The following is a 21,619-nucleotide window of genomic DNA, read 5'->3' on the forward strand; positions in this document are numbered from 1 at the left end:
GTGCTGACATTCATAAAATATGATAAAGCTCTACTACAGCAGAGAGGGTCTTCTGTAGCGCTGGACGGAGCTCAAGAATGCTGTGGTTTCAACAGTTGCTTTCTTTTGGCCTTGGAATAACATGGAGTCCATTGAATTTCTCATTCAGAGGGAGACAGACCTCACCCAACTGTGGCTCACCTGAGGGACAGGCCCTGTGACCTGGGCTCACAGGAGGGACAAACCTTCCCAATCTGTGTGAACCTTTCAGGGCAGTGCGGGGGTGGATTTTATCATTAGAGAGAGGCTTTTCTTACTTCAAACAAATAAACAAACAAACAAACAAAAACAAATCAAAAAAAGCCCAAGATAAATTCCATGATAAAAACTTATTTAACTTCATTAGACGAAGAACATTACTCAAGTGTTTCTGGATAGTCTGAAGGACTGCATTTGGAGTCATTATTGTATTTCTTTCTATTTAAGTAGCTTCAATGAGAGTGAAGTATAATAACCATGTCTGAAAACTGGGATATTCATTAATGACATCTGATGCACCTGTAGTAATGATTTCCACCACCAAAGGAAGCTAAGATTTATCTAAGTATCTGCAAACACTTCATAAGCATTATTTCACTAAGCCTCGTTAATCCTGTTTACAGATGCATCCATGTAAGTTAATTGTATTCTGAAACTGCTGGATGGGAAAGGAAATGGAGAAAACTTACGCTTAGAAGCATTTTTTCTTTAGCCTTTCCTACCTACCTAATGATTTAGATGAAGAAAATTGATGGGACTATTAATGAAGAGATGATTGTTTTGCAAAGCATCAGTCTCAGGAAATGAATAACCAATATCCCTGAAGTGACTGTGCGATAATCAAAGCTTTAATGATAACTGCAGTTAATTTGGAATACTGATATTCATTCTATAAAGGGCAACAACAGTATTTTATTAACATTTAAGTATCATTAATTTCTCCTCATTTTCTAAGAGCAGTTGAAAATCAGCAGACAGCCACTCTAGTTGCTTGTCAACAAGCTCTTACAGCCTTTTAAAGACACCCAATGAATTTTAACTAATTCTTAATAGGGGAATTCTGCTATTTTGCAAGTTGTTTGACATTCCTTTCTAACATGTGGTCTAGTTGCATATGTTTTTTCACTTGGCTCCAATTAATATCACATTTGTTCAGAAAAGGAAAGTCATCAGTATTCAGGGGGAAAAGGTTTCCATTCTATTTCTTTCTTAAATGTGGTTATTGCTAGATGCTGACTGAAGCAAATATACATGTCAACACAGAATAAACTTTTTGAGCCGCATTAACTTCAAAACAACTATTAACATAAGTCTGTAAGCTAAGTGCATTTTGATTCTATCAAAATTATCTGGTTTTCACAAAACTGAGCTTGTGGTAACACTGACTCACTCCCATTTCTATAAGAAGTCATTCAAACCAGATCCTGAATCAAGCTGTGTATTTTCCCTCGTTGAAGCTCTCTTAACACCTTGCTAATGGCAGGAGCGTCTTCTTTTGGAAAACTCTGAAGCTTTTGCTTTTTTAAATCATTTTCAGTCTGTTTGAAGTTATGATGGGCAGATGGGGTGTGATTCTCTAATGTATTAAGTCACACAAATTCTAAGTTTGTGTAGGGAGTCTCATTTTGCAGTGAGATGAGGGATGACACCTTTGCCAGCTGTCTTTTCAGGCCACCCACTTTCTGACCACGGGGAATGTCTGCAGCAGGACATCTCGCCTGTCCCAACAGTTCCTTCACTCCCGTTTCTGAACAACCTCATCTAGCCAAGGAAAAATGTCAGTCTTTCCTCACCAAAGACTCCTTTAATGCCTAAACTGATCTGAACATGTAAATCACTATATATGCTAAATATGCATTACTTAGCACAGGATCAGTAATGGGGAATTCACTGTACTGATTTGCAATTTAAATAGAGTTCCCGTGCTGTGCCCTAGACACCTTCCCAATTTCCACCTCCTACATTAAAACCCAGAAATTAATTGGACTGGTGTGAGCTTGATAAAATTTTTAATTAATCATAAAGAACTTGAGAAGGCAACACTGAGAATGTGAATATCCAAGACTTAAATTTGCTATACCTTTTTAGTGAACAGCATATATTGGCCAATATATGCTATATATATATATTGGCTATATGTACAGCAAATACAGCCAACAGATAAATGTGAACTACATAGCTGCATATTTCAGCATATTCGTCCTCTTCCAGGGATAGTTCTAAGTCTTCAGGCAAATAAAAGATTAAAATATAGCATCTGATAAGGAGACTTACAGAAAAAAATCAGTAAAGATCTGAGTTAAGTTGGATAGTGTCTGCATCTTTTACACAACTTAGCAGGATGCCAACATGATAATCATAAACACATCTAACATGCTGTGATGCTGAAACACTTCAGCAGTTCAATATCTGGCAAAGGGGGAGGTGGATTTTGATAAGCTGTCTTGGCATCTGAGTTAACATACGGATATAAATTCTCAGAGTACTGGAAACACCCGGGTAGCTGAACGCCTCTCACCAGAAGGTCTGTTTTGCAGCCTGGATGACGCTTGCCGTCATTTCCACATCAATATAGTCATAGTGCAGAGCTCCGGGGTCTGTTGAAGACCCTGTTTCCGCCAGCAAAATTCCTATCCATCTGCCCATGTCTTCAGAGGAGGATGCCTGTGAGGAGAGGGCAAGAACGTAGGTCAGGTCTTTGCTCTGCCACTGAGCTGAGCATTATTGCAAAACGGCATATTCTTCTTGGCTGACAAATTGCTACCACATTGTATGAAAGGGTCTGGTTTCTCTCTGCTGAACTCCTAAAAACCCCAGGATTTCTTATTAAATCGGCTTTGCTAGAAAGAGTGCGCTTTAAGTGAGCTATGTACTCATCAGTTATGATGTAATACAAAGTGGGCAATCTCCAAAAAAGAAGAAATAAATAATTGTTTAAGGCTAGTGGATTTAGATTCAAGACATGCTTATTTTAGACTTCAGAAAATTGAAAGCTATAACAGAATTATTTTCGTATGCTAGGATGGGAGATTTTAGTTAGCATGACTCCTGAGAAGAAAATGCTAGTGCTAAGTAGAAACAAGGGGAGTGTCAGAATGAAACAGCAGAAGAGATTTTAATAATGGTTTTTTGAAAAATTCCACTAACTTTGTCTTGATGATGGCATTCATTTTCCTAATGGCACAAGTACACACACGAATACTATTAAAATAATTTTAAATTTTTCATATTTTGCTTCAAGTCACCAATTGCAAAGTTAAACAGTAGCAAAATAAATAATGGAAAAAAGTGGGGGGGGAAAGGAAGCTGTGCGGCTTCTAAATTTCTTGTTCTTTTTGAATATTTCATTGCCTTTTGCAGTTCCTTGAGCTACTTTCTAGCTTTTCAACTTCTCTGAACAGCTCACATATAACAGGCCTTGTTGCAAGGACAGGAGACTGACAAGGCCTGCATTCGGAAACCGGAAGTGGACAAAGTGTCCGCCCTGCCACTGAAAGCAAAAGGTTGCTTCCACCTATATCTTCATTAAACTTGGCTTTAAGTGTATTCTCATTTCAGCTTTTAAAAAGTGATGAATAAAGCTCCTCAAAAACCCCTGACCCACCTAGCACAGATGAAGGTATGACCCTCATAGTGCGAGGAGTGTGCCAGTGTGTGCATGTGTGGGGTGTCAAGAGACTCACCAGGTTGCTGGCACACGGCATTTTCTTACTGCACAATTACCTTAATATCGATACAGACTGAGCAAAAGGAGTTCACATAAGCAGCAGATAAATGGGAGTTAAGAGCTCTAGAGTTCCCATCAACAGTGATCCATTATTTAATCATTGCTAAGTTATTTACCCAATGTAATTATAGCCCTGATGTAAAAGTGTGCCTAGAGAAGGAGCAGGGATATTTTAGTAGCAGGTCAAGGGAAGGTCAGTGTAGAGAAAAGCATCTTATGGAGAAGATTTCCGAAAAGCATTAAATCTCAGTTCTCTCTTTGCCTATAACGCTTAATATTTCTTTTCTCCCAGTATTTATTATCCAGCTCTGCAATAATATTATTTCAAAGACTTTTTTTTTTTTTTAAATGGCCAAGTTGTATGAAAGTACTTCTCTAATGTAGCTTGTGGTGTTCCTACAAGGCATAGACATTAGCAACCACCGCACCTCGAGAACAGCAACCTCCTGCCCGTTTCGGAGCAGGCGGAAGGTCAGGGGATGCTTCGAATCCAGTCCCAGGATGACTTCGCAGCCACGGAGAGGGATAGAAACAATGTGCGTCTTCAGATCTGTCCTGTCCTTGTGGAAAATGAGTTTATTATCTTTCACTCTGCACCAGCGCTCACGCCAACGGTTATTTGAGAGCACATTCAGATATCCTGTAATAAAATGAAACGTGAGATATTTCACTCCTGACTTTTTTTGAAAAGAAAAAAAAAAAAGAAACTTACTTTTCAAAGTGATGCTAGCACTTAAAACAACTTACTGCTCTTATAATAGAAAGTCCAGATGGATTTTAGGAAGACAAGTAAATGACCCTGCCTCACTTCTTTTAATGAAAACTTTCACTGCGCCAATAGTCTAGAAAAAAATCATATAAAGACGTGATCCTGCTCATGTGCAAACGGCTGTTCTGTGTTAGCAGCTGGGTAAGCAAGAGCACACCAATCCCCTTTAGTAAGGGATGGGAGAAGGACAGTGAGAAAAAGGTATGTACACAGCCAGTGTGCTCACACAGAAGACCCATCTTCTCCATGTGTAATGGCTTTGATAACTGTGGCTGACCAAAATTTTATGGGAAAATCATAGCTCATATTGGTGATCATAGCTCATCAATTAGGTGATGAGCTACCTTCTGTAACACACAAAATGCTAGTAAGCATTGATGTTATATGCTCTAATTTAATTTAGAAAGAAGAATGCACATTTGGTTTGCAGAATTTAAAAGATTATTATCGATTATAAAAATATAATTCACATTGGTTTAAAATTCAAGAAGTTAATGCATATGAAACTCTGACTAAACTTTAAGACAAAGGTTTAAACAGAGATTTTTTTTTTTCAGTACCCTTAAGACAATCCAAAATTTCATTAACAAATTGCCTTTTAAAAGAACCCCACTTTTCTTATCATGCTCTATATTGGGTACAGTGTCTAGTCACATAATATCATTAAATGGGCAGTGTTTTGTGGTTTTTTTTCTCTGTCCCATAGCAACAATCATTCCAGACTCAAACCTTAAAATCAAGACAATGCCCAATTTTCCTGGGCATTGCTTAGTTCCCTTATTTAGTTTGGGATTGAAAAAAAGAAAAAAAAACTTTTACTTTTGCTTGCACATTATGAATGGTACATGAATTCAGCATTTTGCTGCTTCCAAACAGGCTATGAGGAGGGAAATAAATGATATCTTGCACAGGCCAGAATTTATGTAAAAAAATAGTCTTCTATCTCAAGTCTGATTTTTTCTTTAATCCTGTTGGATCACTGTCTCTTTGGTTTTCATTAAAACTATGACTTATCATTAATTTTTCTGGGTTTCCCTTCCAACATTATGGTTCCAACGTCAAAGCTTGATCCAACAGGATATAGCAGATCAGAATTGGACACATCTTGGAAGGTGCCATAAAAAAAGGAGGATGTGCACAATCCTCTGATTTTGGCTGCTTGTGATGATCATACTCTACAGTTCTTCTCCCTCCTCCTGTAACAAAACCCTGTATAGCTGTGCATTATACTATAATCCCTAGAAATGTAAAACACTTCACATGCAAGCCAGCTGGCTTGTTTTGGAGCGAGAGTCCTTTTTTTCAGACAGTGCTTATATTTCCCTCTGCTCCCAACACACCTCTCAGAAAAGCTCTTCCACACCCTCCTGCTTCAGTTGAACTAAGCAAGATCCCATGCTTTTCCTCCCACGTATTCCTATCTAAACCTTCAACAGCTGACATGACGAAAAAGCCTTGAGTGTGTTCCCGGTTGGGGCATTAGCACTTCAGCTTAGCCCAGGCGGCCAAAGACCAGTGATCCCGTAGGGAAGAGCTTTGCCGTGACTCCAAGTGCAGGTGGGTTTTAGATTCCACTCTAGCTGGGTGTCCCCTGCAGCCCCGCTGGGATTTTCCCTTGGTTCATGGGAGGCAAAGCCTTGTAAAGTGTAAAAGCCTTCAACTATGTAGTAGCCTCCCAGAGAGCATTGAACTGAGCCAAATTTCTGGTGGTGAGAAACTCCTTCTGCAAAGACTTCCTGCAATGACCAAAGCCTAGGCACTTACATATTTTCCTATAAAATCTGCAAGTGGTGTTGAGTAGAGCCAAATGCAGGCAATAGTAATGTCTATATTTATGTCTATATCTGAAATAATGATAGAAATACTAGGAATTAGATTGTACAGCTGTGGTTAACATCTCACATAATACAGAATAATCAATGGATTATGAGACCCCGGAAGTTTGAGCTTTTATGGAAGCCAGATGCTTCGGACAATGCATCTGGCTGGACACAGCTTTTCCCAGCTGTTCTTTCAGTTGATAAATCACATCTGCACTTAGCTGATGCATAGACATATATACACACACTTATTTAATCAAAGATTGCTTATGTGAATAATTCCCAAAGTGTGGCTTGAGAGCCACCTGTGATCTATGAAGTTCTTGCTGGTGGTCCATGGATCTGCTTCTTGCACATTGGGCAAGCATCTATCATGTTTCAAGCACCAATGAGTTCTTCTGACTGCTGCCTAATCACACATTTCTGGGTTTCGCAAAGTTTTCCTAGACAATTAAAGGGGAAAAGGCAAATCCAAATGCAGAATCCGGTGCAACTGCTTCACAGCTTTCTTTCTATGGATTTTTTTTTTTTTAAAAGGGTTAGTAAAAGGGTGGGTTCCACCTTATTCATGTATGGAAGTGTTACTTAACACTGGAGCACCAAAAAGCAAACAGGAGAATGTAAATACATTGCATTGTTTGAAAATACCAGAGCTGTGATGAGGACATCAGCTAAGTGCACTGCACAAAGTCCTAAATTGTGAGCAAACTTTAACAGCTAAGACACAAAACATAAGCATTTTCTGCATGCCTTTTTACATACTTCCTTGGTGCTGCCAAGCACTATAGCTGTCATATGGAGTGGTCAACATTAGGAGTTAAAATAGCTTACTAGAAACTTGTTACTTCCTTCAATATATATTTTGCCCAATATATATCACTTTTGGAACCCACAATTAAACTCAAATCACTTTGGCCAAGGCCAGTTGACTGCTGTCTTGGTTGCTATCCCATAAAACCTCACCACGATCCATCATAAAAGACCTGATCCCTTCCCAAGAACCTTCTTCTAATTCCTAGCCTAAATTTATTTCATAGTCCAGCCTATATTCATTTTATATCCATTTGTTTGAAAACAGCTCTTGTTTCTGCTTTTTGTCCACACTTCTCTTCCTCCTCACCTTTGCAAAGAGCAATGATATTCCTTCTGAGCCTGTGCTACCATTTTATTTGAAAGGTCAAGTTGTTTTAGTCTGTTTTCAAATGATAAGCTCTTGATTACTCGTCGTTTAGTCTGAGTGCATCCTTCTGATGTTGGGGGGAAAATTAGAGCAGTAAAAGCAATTTTAGAGGAATCTCTAGGCTAGAATTTTACAAAGTTTTAGTCAGAATGTGCATTTAAGACTCAAGGAGAAAAACCACTTACCACATGTTGGAACATCTTCTTCGGCTGATGAGGTTTGTTCATCTGTTGATGGCTTTTTCTTTCCTAAACCAATGATCTTTGTTATTTTTTTCCCTGTTACTTTAGTCACAGTGCCCTTGGCTTCTGATTTTGAACTTTTTTTCCTCTTCACTGTTAAGAAAGCAAAAGTGTGTATTTTAGTGTGTTTAAATTAACCAATTAATAGACAGAACCTGAATAAAAATAGTAGTTCAGACATCAATCCTATGGAAGACGAATATTTGTACAAAAGTTGCAGACTGCAATGAGCTAAACTTTATATGCCCTCTCTAATGCAGATGCCTATAAATAACCTCTGTGCTATAAAAGTCATGGCATTATCAAGGATAAGAGAAACAAAAATCAAGCTTCTAATTTAACTTAATCTAATCTAATCAAGCCGAAAGTCTCTTTCCAGAGCAGTGATCATCTAATTTATCAGTATGACTGAGGTACCTGCATATAAATTTAGCTCATATACACAAGAATAAAAATCCAGCCAGGCAATCATTGTTCCTAAACATTTTCCTCAAAATACTTCAGCAATTAAGTACCCAACAAAGACAGAATATGCTTGCCTAGCAAAAATACTCCTGCCATGTACAATTAGGTGAAGATACCTTATCACAATGGATCTTTTCGAAAGACTTACAAATTAACTACTAACAATTAAATTAGTGGGATCGGTATAAACACTCAATGGTTAGAAGCCGGCACTTTTTGTGATCATGAGGGTTTGGAAAGAAAAAGCTCTGCTGAAAAGAAGTATTTTGCTAACATCCACTCTATGCTTCTATTACCTTAATACGATACTAGTAATAATACGTCTCTGTGCACTGAGGCACCTTGAGCTCCTGAACATAACATGGCAAGGTATATGGATATGATTTTTAAAAGTGCGTATCTTACTAAAATCCTAACAAATTAGAAAAAAAGTTTCTAAGATCAAACAGAATCAGAAAAAAAGACCTTTTATTTGCAAAATAGAAGAAACAAAATAAATTTTCAGAAATTGCATTCAGTGGCCTAATTTGGAATCCATCAACAGAGCAAAAGTCTCTCTGCTAACTGACAGGGCACCAAAAATATCCATCAGATTGCCCTGATACATGATTTTGATCAAAAATACATTTAGGATAGTTACAGATTGAGCTGCTGTAACTTTATTCCTGACATATCAATTCCCATTGCAACAGGGAACATTTAGTGGTTACGCACTTGTGTAAACCGAGGAAAAAAAGGACAAAATGTTCATATGAGAAATGACTATATGAATTGATGAACTGGGAAGAAGAATGCACGGAAAACAGAGAAGCAGTTCGGACTTGCAATGGGACAATTTATCATATTTAGTTAAATTGTTAGGAACCATGGAACATTATTTAGAAATTGTATCTGTAGCCATGACTGTACAAATCTGTCACCTGCTGCATGCCGTGCTGAGGGGGAAAGGCAGCTTTTCAGGTGCAGACGGATGCTCACCAGCAAACCCCAACACAGCGACACGCGTGTGCAAGCAAAGGTCTAATTCTCTCTTCCTAAGGAAAGGGTGTTCACAGCTTTCATTGTGTTCTCTAAACATGCAATGAGCTCCCGTGTTCGGGGGGAGGAAGGCCACCTGTCCCATCTGCTCAAGTCACCCCCTGCCCGAGGCACAGCGTGCAGGCAGCACCTGCCCACAGAGAGGTTCTGTCCCACTCCACAGCAGCCAGTGACCCATGGTGGCTGTTCAGTGGCGAAGAGATGAAAAGCGTTGCAAAAAGCCACAGACTGACAAAAACTCATCTCTATGAGATAGAAGCCCAAAGGAATCATTCTCACAAGCATAAACAGTGGGATAAGAGCATTTCAGTGGTTTTTTTTTTGTTTTTCTGTCGTATCCTCCCTTCACACTACTGTTTTATTCTCCTGGAGAATTGAGAGGCAGCAGAAATAAGGCCTTCATGACTCAATCTTTTCAAGTCTAAAGAATACACTGATTGCCTGACTGCCGGTGATTTTTCTCACAAAAGCCTTTTCTTCTCATTTCCTTCCCCAGAGCAAAATGAGCAGCTGGTTAAGAGCAGAGTAGAGGCTGGCTGGTGGGTGACAGCTGGAGGTGGCCGCTCTCCGGAGTCTCCCTTCCCACATACTCCCTTAAGCATTTCCTATCCATTCTTTAAAAAAATAGTGTAACTTCATCCAGAACCCCTTAAAATGATGCCAGGGATATTTTAAATCTCATTGCAGTCATTAAAGCCTATTATTTTCATTACTACATATTGAAGGTCACAATTTTCAAAAGTAATTGTTATTTTTAATTACCCTCCTTGAGACATCTAAGCTGGGCTGGTTTTCCAGCAGCACATGCTCCATCAGCATGCTCCCACAGGGCACCTGAGCCACAAGGCACTTTCAGACACCATGGACAACACTGATTTTGGGTCACAGATGTTTCTTGGCAAGTTTCAGAGACTAAAACAGTACTGTGCTTTTTGAAAGCTTAGTAGAAGATTTTATAGGGTGAAATGTAACCATGTACCACAATTTCTAGAAACAAAAAACCTGATGTTCCATACTGTTTGGTATGTCAGAGATCTGTACAGGCAGGAAATGTTGGAAAATGACCCAGGGAGAAGATAAAGGAAATGAGTCAAAAGGCGAGACAGCACTGGCACCAACGCCAGTATTGACATTGTGCTCACTGCAGCTCACATTACCCTTCATCGTGACAGCTGCAGAAAAATGTCTTATCTAAACGATGCCATTGCTATATGGCAAGTTAACAAAGTCACAGAATTTCTTCCACTTTGTGGAGGAGGGAAGGGATGGAGAAGAGAGCATAGGAGTTGAGTGTTTTAGATATAAGTCAGACAAAATTCCCTCTGGGTCTGAGATTTGCCTTTGTTAGATTACAAGGACTACAAAACATACATGGCTACAAAGTAGCATATGTAAAACTATAAACATATATGCTCACAAACCCACCGATATTACATGATTATATACATTCTAGTTATGTAACTATATATATAAAGTTAATATAAATAATCATACATCATAGTTTATATATGCATCTGTGTATACACACACATATAAACTGTGTATATATATGTATACATACATATGTATGTTTATATACATACATACATATACATATAATATGCATGATTCTTTCCTTCAGGTATTCAATGATAGCTTTTTTGCTTAGAAGCTATACACTCACTATTTCTGTTGCTACTATACAATATCTGTTACTAAAAGCAACTGTTAGTTGCCTGTAGTGGTTGCCCAAGCTCTGAAAAACTGTACTTTTGAACACACAAAAGGCCAAGTCAAACCTTCTATATTCTGTTTCCTTCTGCTAATTATATTGATTTTACTTGCACACTAACATCAAATCCTTCTGTTACTGCAAAATTTTAAGGATTCACTGTTGACATAATTCAGCTTTCAAGTTAAATTGAATCCTAATAAAAATATTAAAAAACCTTTACTACCTGTTTTTAAAAGACAAGAGCCAGGTATTTCACTACCTATCACTCCCTATACGCACATATTATTTACACCAAGCATCTCTGGATCTGAGACATACCTTGTTCTTTCCCGTTGCACACGGTAGTGATGCCATTTTCCACAGCACCCTCCCCATCTGAGCTTGGCCTCTCAAATGACAACTTCTGTAGGGGGAAAGAGATTAGTTGACATATAATGTTGGCACCTTTGCCAAATGGCGTGTCATGAGTCAATTTAAAAGTATGCTTACTATGAAATAAAACACATTCAAGACCTCACCCACTTGGAAAACAAATAGAAGATAGTAAAAAAAACAGTTTCAGAGGCTTTAGAAAAGCACAGAAACCACAAAATAGGTCTATATTTGAAAGTGTAGTCAAAACAGTGAAAAAATAATAATTCAATACCTCCTACTACACAATATGTTTTTAATGGAAACAGATGTTGCTGTTTATTAATCTGCTAAGCAATGAACATGGATCAGATCAGAATAATTTTAGAATTATTCATTTAAATAATGCTTCAAGTATGCATTTACAATTACAACTTAGCAGAAAATAGTGCCTTTCTACAAGGTGCTTCAATACTTTCAACATGTGCAATAAAGAGGCTTTTGAAATCAATTTTAGCACTGACTATTCGGTAATGGTTGTGTATGAGATATGGGATGGAGCAGCATACTTATGCCAGCACAGTTTTGGTAACCACATCACTCACAACCGCTGAAGCCATGAGAAGTTTTGCTACACTTTTTTATGGCATGCATTTTAGAAAACAACTATTTTATGACACTTTCATTTACTTTGTTAATGCTGTGCAGATGTGTGCAAGCATGCAACCACGACAGCTTTCACCTTGTAAAATCAGGAGGTCTGAGCTGTCATGGAATATGCTTTGTTCTTAGTTTCCCAGGTGCAAAGCAACATAATACTACTGACAGTGGTGTCCTTCCACTGTAGGGGTAGAACCTGCCATCAGGAATTTGGTGATGAACTCTTTGTCAGTGGGACTTCTAAGCAGGGCCTGCAAAGGTCACATGGATGCCTTAATAGAGCAGGGCCTTCAACTGGTGCTGGTAATGTACTGATCATTCACTGCAGAGCTGCTCTCTTTTCTAATTCTTGCTCTTGTATCCTGCTGAGTCAAGGCAGCAGAGACAACCACATGTGAATAGCTAAATTTCTGTATTGAGGCATGAATGCTTGAAAGGGTCTGCCAAAACAGTGACCTCAGCATCCCCAGAGAGCTCTTCAAGAACTAGATTCACAAAATTAAAAGACCTTCTCTTAAAACTTTTGTATAATCTTCAGCTATTCTTCCCTGAGAGTCACATCCCTGCTTGCTCTTTGCACTTGATGGAAAGTGTCTCCGCATCACAGCGCACATATCAGACCTGCTTAGTCTGCACCCTTCTAAAAGGCTACAGAGAAGCTGCTAATGCATACGAGCCAGTCTGCTGGTTATTCATAACCAAATGAATAGACATGGCAGAAGTTGTAACTGTGTAGGATGTGTGTATGTATCCAAATAAACAAAAACAACACAGGGATTAACAGTCTAAAATAACAGTACAAGTCAGGAAGTATTTACATCCAGTGTCTAGCGATTTGATAAGTAATCAGGGAATTTTGCATTCATCATTTTGATAACTTTACCTTTTCCAGCTCTGTCTTGTGTACTGGAGAAATAGACAATGGCCCATCGGAGTCCACAGCTCCCGTACAGCTGCTGCACACATCTTTTATAACCTTAGGAGACAAGGCAATACTTATAGGACAAGGGGTAATAGTTTTAAACTGCAAGAGAGTAGACTTAGATTAGATATTAGGAAGAAGCTCTTCACTATGAGGGTGGTGAGACACTGGCACAGGTTGCCCAGAGCAGCTGTGGCTGCCCTCTCCCTGGCAGTGTTCCAGGCCAGGTTGGATGGGGCTTGGAGCAACCTGGTCTGGTGGAAGGTGTCCCTGCCCATGGCAGGGGGGTTGGAACTAGGTGATCTTTAAGGTCCCTTCGAACACAAGTCATTCAACAATTCTATGATTCAATGATTAATTATTCATAAAATACAAATCAGAGAAACCATATATGACTGTCAAGGTAGACTGGAATGAGAATCACACAGATATTTATTAGGCTGGCATGTGTCAGGCAGGCTGCCACTACACCAATTTCTCCACACTGCCTCCCTAAGTCATTTCATGTACGACCTGGAGGAGACATGGTGTCTAGAGGTGGAAGGTTTCAATTTCTAGACAAGCTAAGCTCCAAGGCTCTCCTGAGTAAAGAAACCAACAGTGCTGCTGATTTCCATGTGCTAGTTTTGCAATGTGAACTCAGCTGACACCACCAAATTAATTTCATTACAATGACGAAAAAGTGGGATTAAATCCAATGTCCCACAAGTCAAAGGACAAGAGTTTTGCATGATACACTACCCAGCTGCTCTTTTTTTTGCTACAGAGAACTAATGAATTGCTGATCAACTTACGGTCAATACTGCACAGTGATATGTTGTGGCATTTTTGTATTATACTTGCACATTGACACAAAGGTATAGGTCAAAGTAATTGTAAATGTGTTTGCAGGAAACGGGAATGGCACTGTCTGCTTTTAAAAACTTAAAGAAAAATTCAGAACCTGGAATTCACTGAGATTTTCACAAAATTTGAAGAATTTAAAAACCTGAAACTATATAAATGTAAAAATATGTGATGAGTAATGACATTTGATGATTTGCCATGGATATCATTAAGTTCTTTATGCCTCGTGAGGTTACCACCAGCCCATTATCAGTCTGAAACTCTGCTGATGAGAACAGGTCCTGACTCTACATCCAGACTCAGGCTGAGGGGGTGCTGAGCATTATAGCGCTGATTACAGCCATGCAAGGATGGCAGAGCCAAGCGACTTAAGAAATAAAGGCAACTTACTCTGCTGGAAGCAGTATTGCTAGACATGCGAACTTTCCCTTTTACATGTATATATGCGTGTTTACATATCCAGCTCCTCCCTTTACACTGTTTACAGCAAGCTCAGCTGGCAGAGAGGAAGATCTGGCCTGAGAACTCCTAGTTCCAAGGAAACAGCAATTAGCTAACTGTCAAAATCTGTATTTCTTTCAAGGAAAAGCAAAACAATGTCTTTTTAGTTTCTAACTGAACAGATTTGCTGTGGAAACTATTAAAGAGCTAAAGATGGCACCAAACAGTCCTTTCACAGCACTGAAGTTCTCCCTTTAAGGTTGACGCTAAACAAATCAAATGTTTATGGGCTTAAAAAGACCCTATTGCTATGACTTATGAGGACATCATAAATTACAGGCATTATATGCCATAAAGAAAGAAACAGCACCAGCCCTGTTTTATAGATGGAGAACTCGGGAACAAAAGAAAGATTAATTTAATCACTCAATATCTAAGCAGTGCAGGGAAACGAACCTACACTTTCATTTCTGAACTAGTATCTTAAAACCCTTCTGCATCCTTTCTTGACTGTCTGAACTTCCCTATATCTTGTCCCAGAAACATAAGCACAGTATTTCATGGCATTTGGCGTCCTTTGTAACAGAAAATTTAGATATAACTGTTGCAGAGCATTTGCACCTCAGAGTTCAACGTAGCCCTAAATTCCCCAAAAGCATAAGAATTTTTTTTATGCATGTTGTTTTATTTTCAATTGCTGGTCCTCAGTATGGTGTAAATACACTGCTGTTTTCTTCCTAGAGAAATGTGACCATACAGTTTCTGGGAACATTCATTTCTGTCTCCTGCATGACCCTGATTCAATGGCTCATGTTTTCAGCATCTGCTCACACCACACAGTTAGTTAATTTTGGCAAAGGCAGATAGTAATGGAAGTTACAGACAGAACAGAGGGAAATGATTTGGTAGCACTAACTGAATAGTATGTGCAAAGTCATGCACTCAAGTAAATCCGGTTCTTATCATACCTCACATATTTAAGGAGAAGTTAAAGTGGTTAATTGGGTTGTAATTAAATTTTGATTGAAAAAATGACACACAATCAAATGGAAGTTCGTGGCAAGATCTGAAGTAAATGCATATTCAAGGATCCAGGACTTCATTTGTGTTCAAGGGATTCACTGGCAAAGACTTGCTCATCACCTTCTATGTGCAATATAATTGTGTTCGACACTCAGTATAAAACTCATACTTCTACAGCACACCAGGATGAAATGCCTTTAATATATAATGGTTGCCTGGATGCACTCTCTATAATTACGTTTGCAGACAGCTGCCATTATAAATGTGGTTTTCACATGCTTATAGCTTTAACTCGAAATTTTAAGGATAAAACATTCCACCAGTGTTGCCAACTTGCAGAATTTCAATCACAAGGCTCAGAGTCCTTGTCAATTTTTTCTGTGTTCCATCTCCTGGAGTCATATGAAAACAAAAGATCACTGTTTTCATTAAAAAATAGTTCCTAGTTAGACTGGAGAAAGGAGTTCAGCAAACTTTCATCCATTGCAATGAAATGTGTGAAAATATGAATAAATGTATCTCAATGGCTCCAAAACTGGAAAGCAAATAGAAAGACTCCCCAAATGCGTTATTTTTAATAAAATGGCATAATCTGGAAAGCTGTACTGAGAATACTTTGTAACGGTGCATACTCCATTAACAGTTCAAGTTTTCTTACATATTAGAAAAGGGAAATAATTATCTTTTTCTTACCACAAATGCCTTTGCACATTACATATACACATACACACGGTGATCTGCCAGGAAAATCAAACTGAGATCATAAACAGATTATGTGTTCAAATATTTAAAATACACGAGCAAATGTAATCAGAAAACTGAAGACCTTTCATTTCTTCAGATAGCCTCGGAATTAAATACATTTACGATAATCTGTTATTCCATTGCAAGAATTTTAAAGACCACAATTACCTTTATAATGTTACAATTAGCAGACTTCAGAACTGCCTTTTTCAAATGCAGACCTGGAAAAACCTTGTGCAGCCTGAACTGTATTATTCTTCCTTATTTATGTCATAGAAAGGCCTTGAATTCCCAGCTGGATCAGGACATACATCAGTGTATCACATTGAGTGCAGTGATGTGAGGAATAGAGGGGCAATATTTGCAGGCAGAAATCTGGAAAGATTCCCTGCCCCAAGCCATTGACAATGATGGGTGAAGTCATCATGGAATTTCTGCCACGTGGTGTGTCTGGAATGTCTCTCTGTTTAAAGCTATCTTACTACACAAACACTAACATTTAGTATAAAACCTTCATACCTGCACTCATCTACAAATTTCTATAATTCTTGTATCTTACAAGACATACCAGGACTGGAGGCAAAATACTTGCTCTACATTTGTTCTTTCTACATGCAAAGTCAGACGAATCAAATTAGATTTTTCCAGCTACCTTCAAAGATCCAGGCTTCAGATAAAAAACACGGGCTATGCAGTAAAACAAGCAAGCCAGCTGCTTGCCAGCCAGATCCTGCCACACAGAATCCCAACGAATTCTGAGTAAAGTTACTAAATTTGTAGATGGTTCCTTGTGGTTGATCTCTTAGGGACGTGATAAGGAATAAGAAAGTCATCCAGCATTTGAGGAGCTTGCAGACCTCTCTCCTTGGAGGATACCATGGGATGAGTTCAGGCTACAGGCTGTGTTTACCACAGGGATGTGATTACAGCATCTGGTCTCATCTCGTGTGTTCATGAAACCCACAGGAGAAACTCACACTTTTAATATGATGGAATGAAAAAGCGAACCCACCCCCTTGTCCCCATCTACCCACGTGCTTCGCAAATACAGGAATTGCTAGAAATGGGATAGGCTGTATTCCCCGTCTCTGCTACTTAACTCTGAAGATAAGAATATGGTAAAGCTGAAATCTGCTTATGCATAACACAGCAGAGGGAAAAGTGTTTGGCTCCAGACATAACTCAGTATTTGTCATTCCTTAAACACTCCTTTTTCAGTGCTGGAGGAGTACTGACTTTCCAGAACGCTTTCTCATTTTGGCATGATTAAATTCTGATTTTCTTGCTCTTGTGGACCCTTACATACTACATATGTTAAATGTCAATCTCCTCCCTCTTAAGACAGCACCAAAACTCTGTTAGCATTTTGCAGGAAAGAAATACACCAAGGAGTTTACCAGTTTACCTAGATAAATTAGAGGAAAACCAGAAACTAGTCACATCATATCCTATGCTTTAAGTCTCAAAAAGAAAACCCCTTTACGTTCTGTACTGGAAAACATCATTCTCAAGCAACCCCTAGCATGAAAAGATTCACCTTTCTGCCTTATTGCTGTTTGTCTGAGCAAAGTGGGGATAAGATTCTAGCAGACTAGCAGCCAGCAAGCCTATCTTTAGTGTCTGTATATCCCCTTAAAAATAGGTTTTTGGCATATTCAACCAAGACAACCCCTGTATCATTTCTCTTGCATTATTACCATGAAGTCTATCGCCATATAAGGCCACTGAATCAGGCAGAGCCCAGGGAAGGAGGCACTGGGTGGCTGGGAAGTGGTGGCTGGAGGCATTGCTGCTGCAAGGGCAGAGGTACCCTGTGCAAGGGGAGCCGCGTCCCCAGCCCAGGCGGTTCAGAGATGCAGACCACACTTTAGGCTGTAAATCTGAGCTAGGTGTGATTTAAACAATTCTCCATTCAAAGCTGCAAGTAGGAGAGAGGAGGAATATATGTAATCATGAAAGCAGGGGACCAAACCTCAGCCCTCCTGAGTTCTGCTCTGAGATCTGCTACAGCTTCCATTTGTGATTTTAGCCAGGAACTTAAAGAAAGCAAATAGACTGTGATTTTGTATTGATTGCTGTTTGCCTTTTTTTTTTTTTTTTTTTTTTTTTTTTTAATTTACATATGCATCTGTGTTTTTAAGTAATTTTTTTTTTTCCATGGTGCCGGTCACACACACACACTCTGGTTCACGGCCAAGCTGGGGTCCTCTGACTCTGTCAAAGCACACTGGCAGCAGTCCTACAGGCTGGTCAAAGCTCTCACATGCAGCTCAGTCCACCACATCTCCAGGTTAGGCCCTAAATAGCTCTTATGCAAACATACTGACCTTGCTGTGATTTGAACCAAGGTATCTAAAACCATCACTTTGAGACAACAGGGGTGTAAGTCCTGGGAGGTTTAATTTAGTCTGCAAAGCCTTCAATGCTAGTGATGATGTGCAGTGGAGAAAGAACCCAGCCCGACCGTTTTGCGACGCAGTATGTTCCTGAAGTTACTTATAAACTAACAGATGCTATATGGAAATCACTTGTACCAAGTATGTATCCCCAAACACAGTTTTTCCAATCAGTTTATAGGCATGACCATTCAGCACTTGACACTACTCAGCTATAAAATGGAGATAATAACCTCATTGAGGAACATTACTTAAGCCAAGAAAGTAATGTTTGAAGTGTTTTGAGATCTCTAGCTGGAAATTCCCATAGAAAGTAAAACCAGCCACACAATGTTTACAGTTAGAAGCTCAGTTTTTTGCCAATTTAAACTGGTAAAAGAAGAGCTCTGTCAGTAGCTTATTCTTCAGTAAAACTAAGTCCACATCAAGACCAGAACCCAGAAGTTACTTGACTACTCTCACTAAGCTCATGGCAGTGAAAAAAAAAGATGTTTTCAAAGACTTTTACAGGAGACAACATGCAGTTATCAGAGATGGAAACTGAGTGGGACAACTGTTAGCAGAGTTAGCAGCCCTACGAGGAGTGTTGCAGAGTCTTTGGATGACTGGACATGGACACAACCTTGATTTTCTTCTCTCTTCAGCACAAAAAAATGCCTCATATTACAAGAAGTTCAGAGCTGACTGAACATTGTCAAAATGATAGATGCAGAGATGTCTATTATGCCCGAAAGATTCACTGCTCAATTACAGACCCTCAACTGAAGAGATTGCTGCAAAATGGCTACACACCATAAAATGAAGAAAAGTTAACAAAGGCTGCCTAGTGTTAGAGAAAAATGAAAATCAAGGCTAGAACTCCAAAAAAATAGATTACCTCTCATGCATGATAAATCAGAAATACATTTTTGCAGGAGGCAATGCTAAGAGGAAGAGAAAGCCTTGGGACCAGACACCATGACAATTTCCTTCTTTTACCACTCTTCTACAAGGAGCTACTTCAGAACTTAATTTCTTTGGCATCCATATAGTTTTAATATAAAGAGCAGCTTTCTGTGGCCTAGTCTGAAGGTCCTGCACACAGAACACATTCATCCGCATGAATGAAGCCACTAACAAGCATCTTCTTGTAATGTCATGTTCTTAGCAGTCCTTTTATCTTTAACGTAGCATTTCCCAGAGATGCTGACAAGTAAGTGTAGTTTCACCAGCCCGTTGGATGTGCTGAGACAAACAGGCAGATTTAAGACCTTACTTGACCACAAATGCACAAAAGCGCACACAGATGCACATATACTCAAGTGTGCATGGAAAAAGCTCATTTTTGGGTCAGAGTGTGTAACTACACACATTTCTTCACGTACATTTTTGTGGGAACATTTCAGGACTCAAGTCTGGAAAATTCCACCACTTTATGTTGCCCACCATATTACTGCTATGATCTCAGCTCTAGCCTGAATTTATACTAGTTGCACTCCCTGCTCTGAAAGCTTGACAGGCTCTTTGGTGACATCAGCTATCCTTTTTTTGTCAGGCATTTGTTAGCTGGTAAAATTGAAACTCCCTTTGTGGTTTCCAGTCTAGACTTCAATTTGCACTAGGTTTATCAGCTGGGTTATTTTGGTGTCATCTTTACAAAAAAGGTCTAAAATATTCTGCATTTATTTCACACTTGTCTTCCAATAGATACTTTAAAATTATTTGCTTAAGTAAATGTATTTTAACTGATTACATTACTCCAAAGCCATTTTGAGCTTTTCAGGCTTTAATTTGACACTTTCCTATGAACTCATGAGAACCCATTGCTCCTGGCTGATAATCTGGCTCCACTGGCATGTATTGGTACAGTATCTTTACCAGAGAAGGCATCCTATGATTTAAAAATGTGGTTGCAGAGATCTTTCTCATTGTCAGTCTCTGAATCTGCCCATTTTAATAACTACAGAAATCACATGTAGGTGACAGAGTGCTGGGGATGACCCTGGCCCTCCGAGTGACACGCACGGAAAGCTCAAATTGCTCCTCTCAAGACAAAGCAGCGATCTCTTTCTCAGTACAGGAACTTCCTACAGAAAGCCACTCATGATTTTCAGAAGCCCATTTTTAAGTAAGGCTTGAATGAGCAAAAAGTAATTATTTTCATAATAATTTTAAAAAACCCTTAAATTTTGCTACATTTTTAAAAGTACAAAAAAGAATGTTTTTTTTCTCAAAAAGTTGTCCTTATTCTTGAAAGCATTGGAGCTATTGCAAGAGCTGCATGGACCATTTTTGGTTACCTGTTTGACAGGCGATTTGTACTGCACAGAACAGCACTGCAGCAGCACTGAGGACTTGTAAGTTCAGCATACAGTAGCACTGCCATATACTTGAAATAGGTTTTATTAATAGAGAGCTTTGCAGCTAAACAAAGTGCTGTCAGACTGTCTCTAAATGCTGTGCAGATAACATACTGTCCAGCCATTCACCCTCAGTGCACACAACTTTGTCACTTTGTTAACATGCAACTGTACGAAACCTTTTTTTTTTTTTTTTTTTTTTAAAGTAGCAGGAATGCATCTGGGATATGGAAAAATCTAGCACTGCTCTGTCTGCCTGTGTGGGAAATGCTTTATGTACAATTAAAAAAAAAAATATGAAAGAAAGTCTGATAAATGCCAGTGAATTCAGCATTACTAAACCCAAGTTTAGAGCAACACAGGAAACAATAGTGCAGTTACTATGATCTAATTACAATGGAATTCCCTTGGAAAATAATACGACTTATGAATTTCTTTTGATTCCAATCAGTGTTTTTTAAACTCTAGGTGAGTTAGTGGGACACTTGGATGGTGCTAGATTTTTAAACAGAATAAGATACTGATGTTAGAAGCAGCCTAACGAATAGATTGCTGTGATTCATTTCTATTAAAAAGAAAATAGAGTGCATTCTCTAAGCTAAGATATGAACTCACAGTCAAAACCAAACACGCACATACCCCCAAAAGGTATATTCAAGTATTGCAAAATAGGAAATTACAGATTAATTTTCCATTTAGTAAATTACCCCTCAGCAGTACTCATACCTTTTAAGCTGCATTTTATGACTCCCTCTTCTGATGAAAAACCAGCTGCCATCAGGAAATTCCTACATGTTTAATTCACTTGTATTTGAAAAATACAATTTATTCTTAGAAAAATAAGTACCATATAAGGTTAGATCAGAGTGCAGCATGCAGAATGCCTGATGAGTTTTAACACATTCAGACTTTTACACACATTTA

General features: G+C 38.8%; 1 protein-coding gene across 5 annotated transcripts in view; it reads right to left on the reverse strand.

Moving 5' to 3' along the window:
* Window positions 1-21,619, reverse strand: part of AFAP1 (actin filament associated protein 1) — a 65,876-nt gene that overhangs the window by 14,245 nt on the left and 30,012 nt on the right. For 4 of the 5 annotated variants that reach the window (XM_086464139.1, XM_086464138.1, XM_086464137.1 and 1 more), the window contains exons 6-10: window positions 12,868-12,960; window positions 11,292-11,376; window positions 7,700-7,849; window positions 4,174-4,385; window positions 2,537-2,682 (exon numbers count right to left, since the gene is read on the reverse strand). In XM_086464139.1, the coding sequence (XP_086320265.1) occupies window positions 2,537-2,682; window positions 4,174-4,385; window positions 7,700-7,849; window positions 11,292-11,376; window positions 12,868-12,960 (686 nt within the window). Of the gene's footprint in view, window positions 1-2,536; window positions 2,683-4,173; window positions 4,423-5,127; window positions 5,132-7,695; window positions 7,850-11,291; window positions 11,377-12,867; window positions 12,961-21,619 lie in introns of all 5 variants that reach the window. The other variant, XM_086464136.1, reaches the window with a different exon arrangement.

This window comes from Leptosomus discolor, chromosome 4 (assembly GCF_034619465.1).
Source record: "Leptosomus discolor isolate bLepDis1 chromosome 4, bLepDis1.hap2, whole genome shotgun sequence".
Lineage (NCBI taxonomy): Eukaryota > Metazoa > Chordata > Aves > Leptosomiformes > Leptosomidae > Leptosomus > Leptosomus discolor.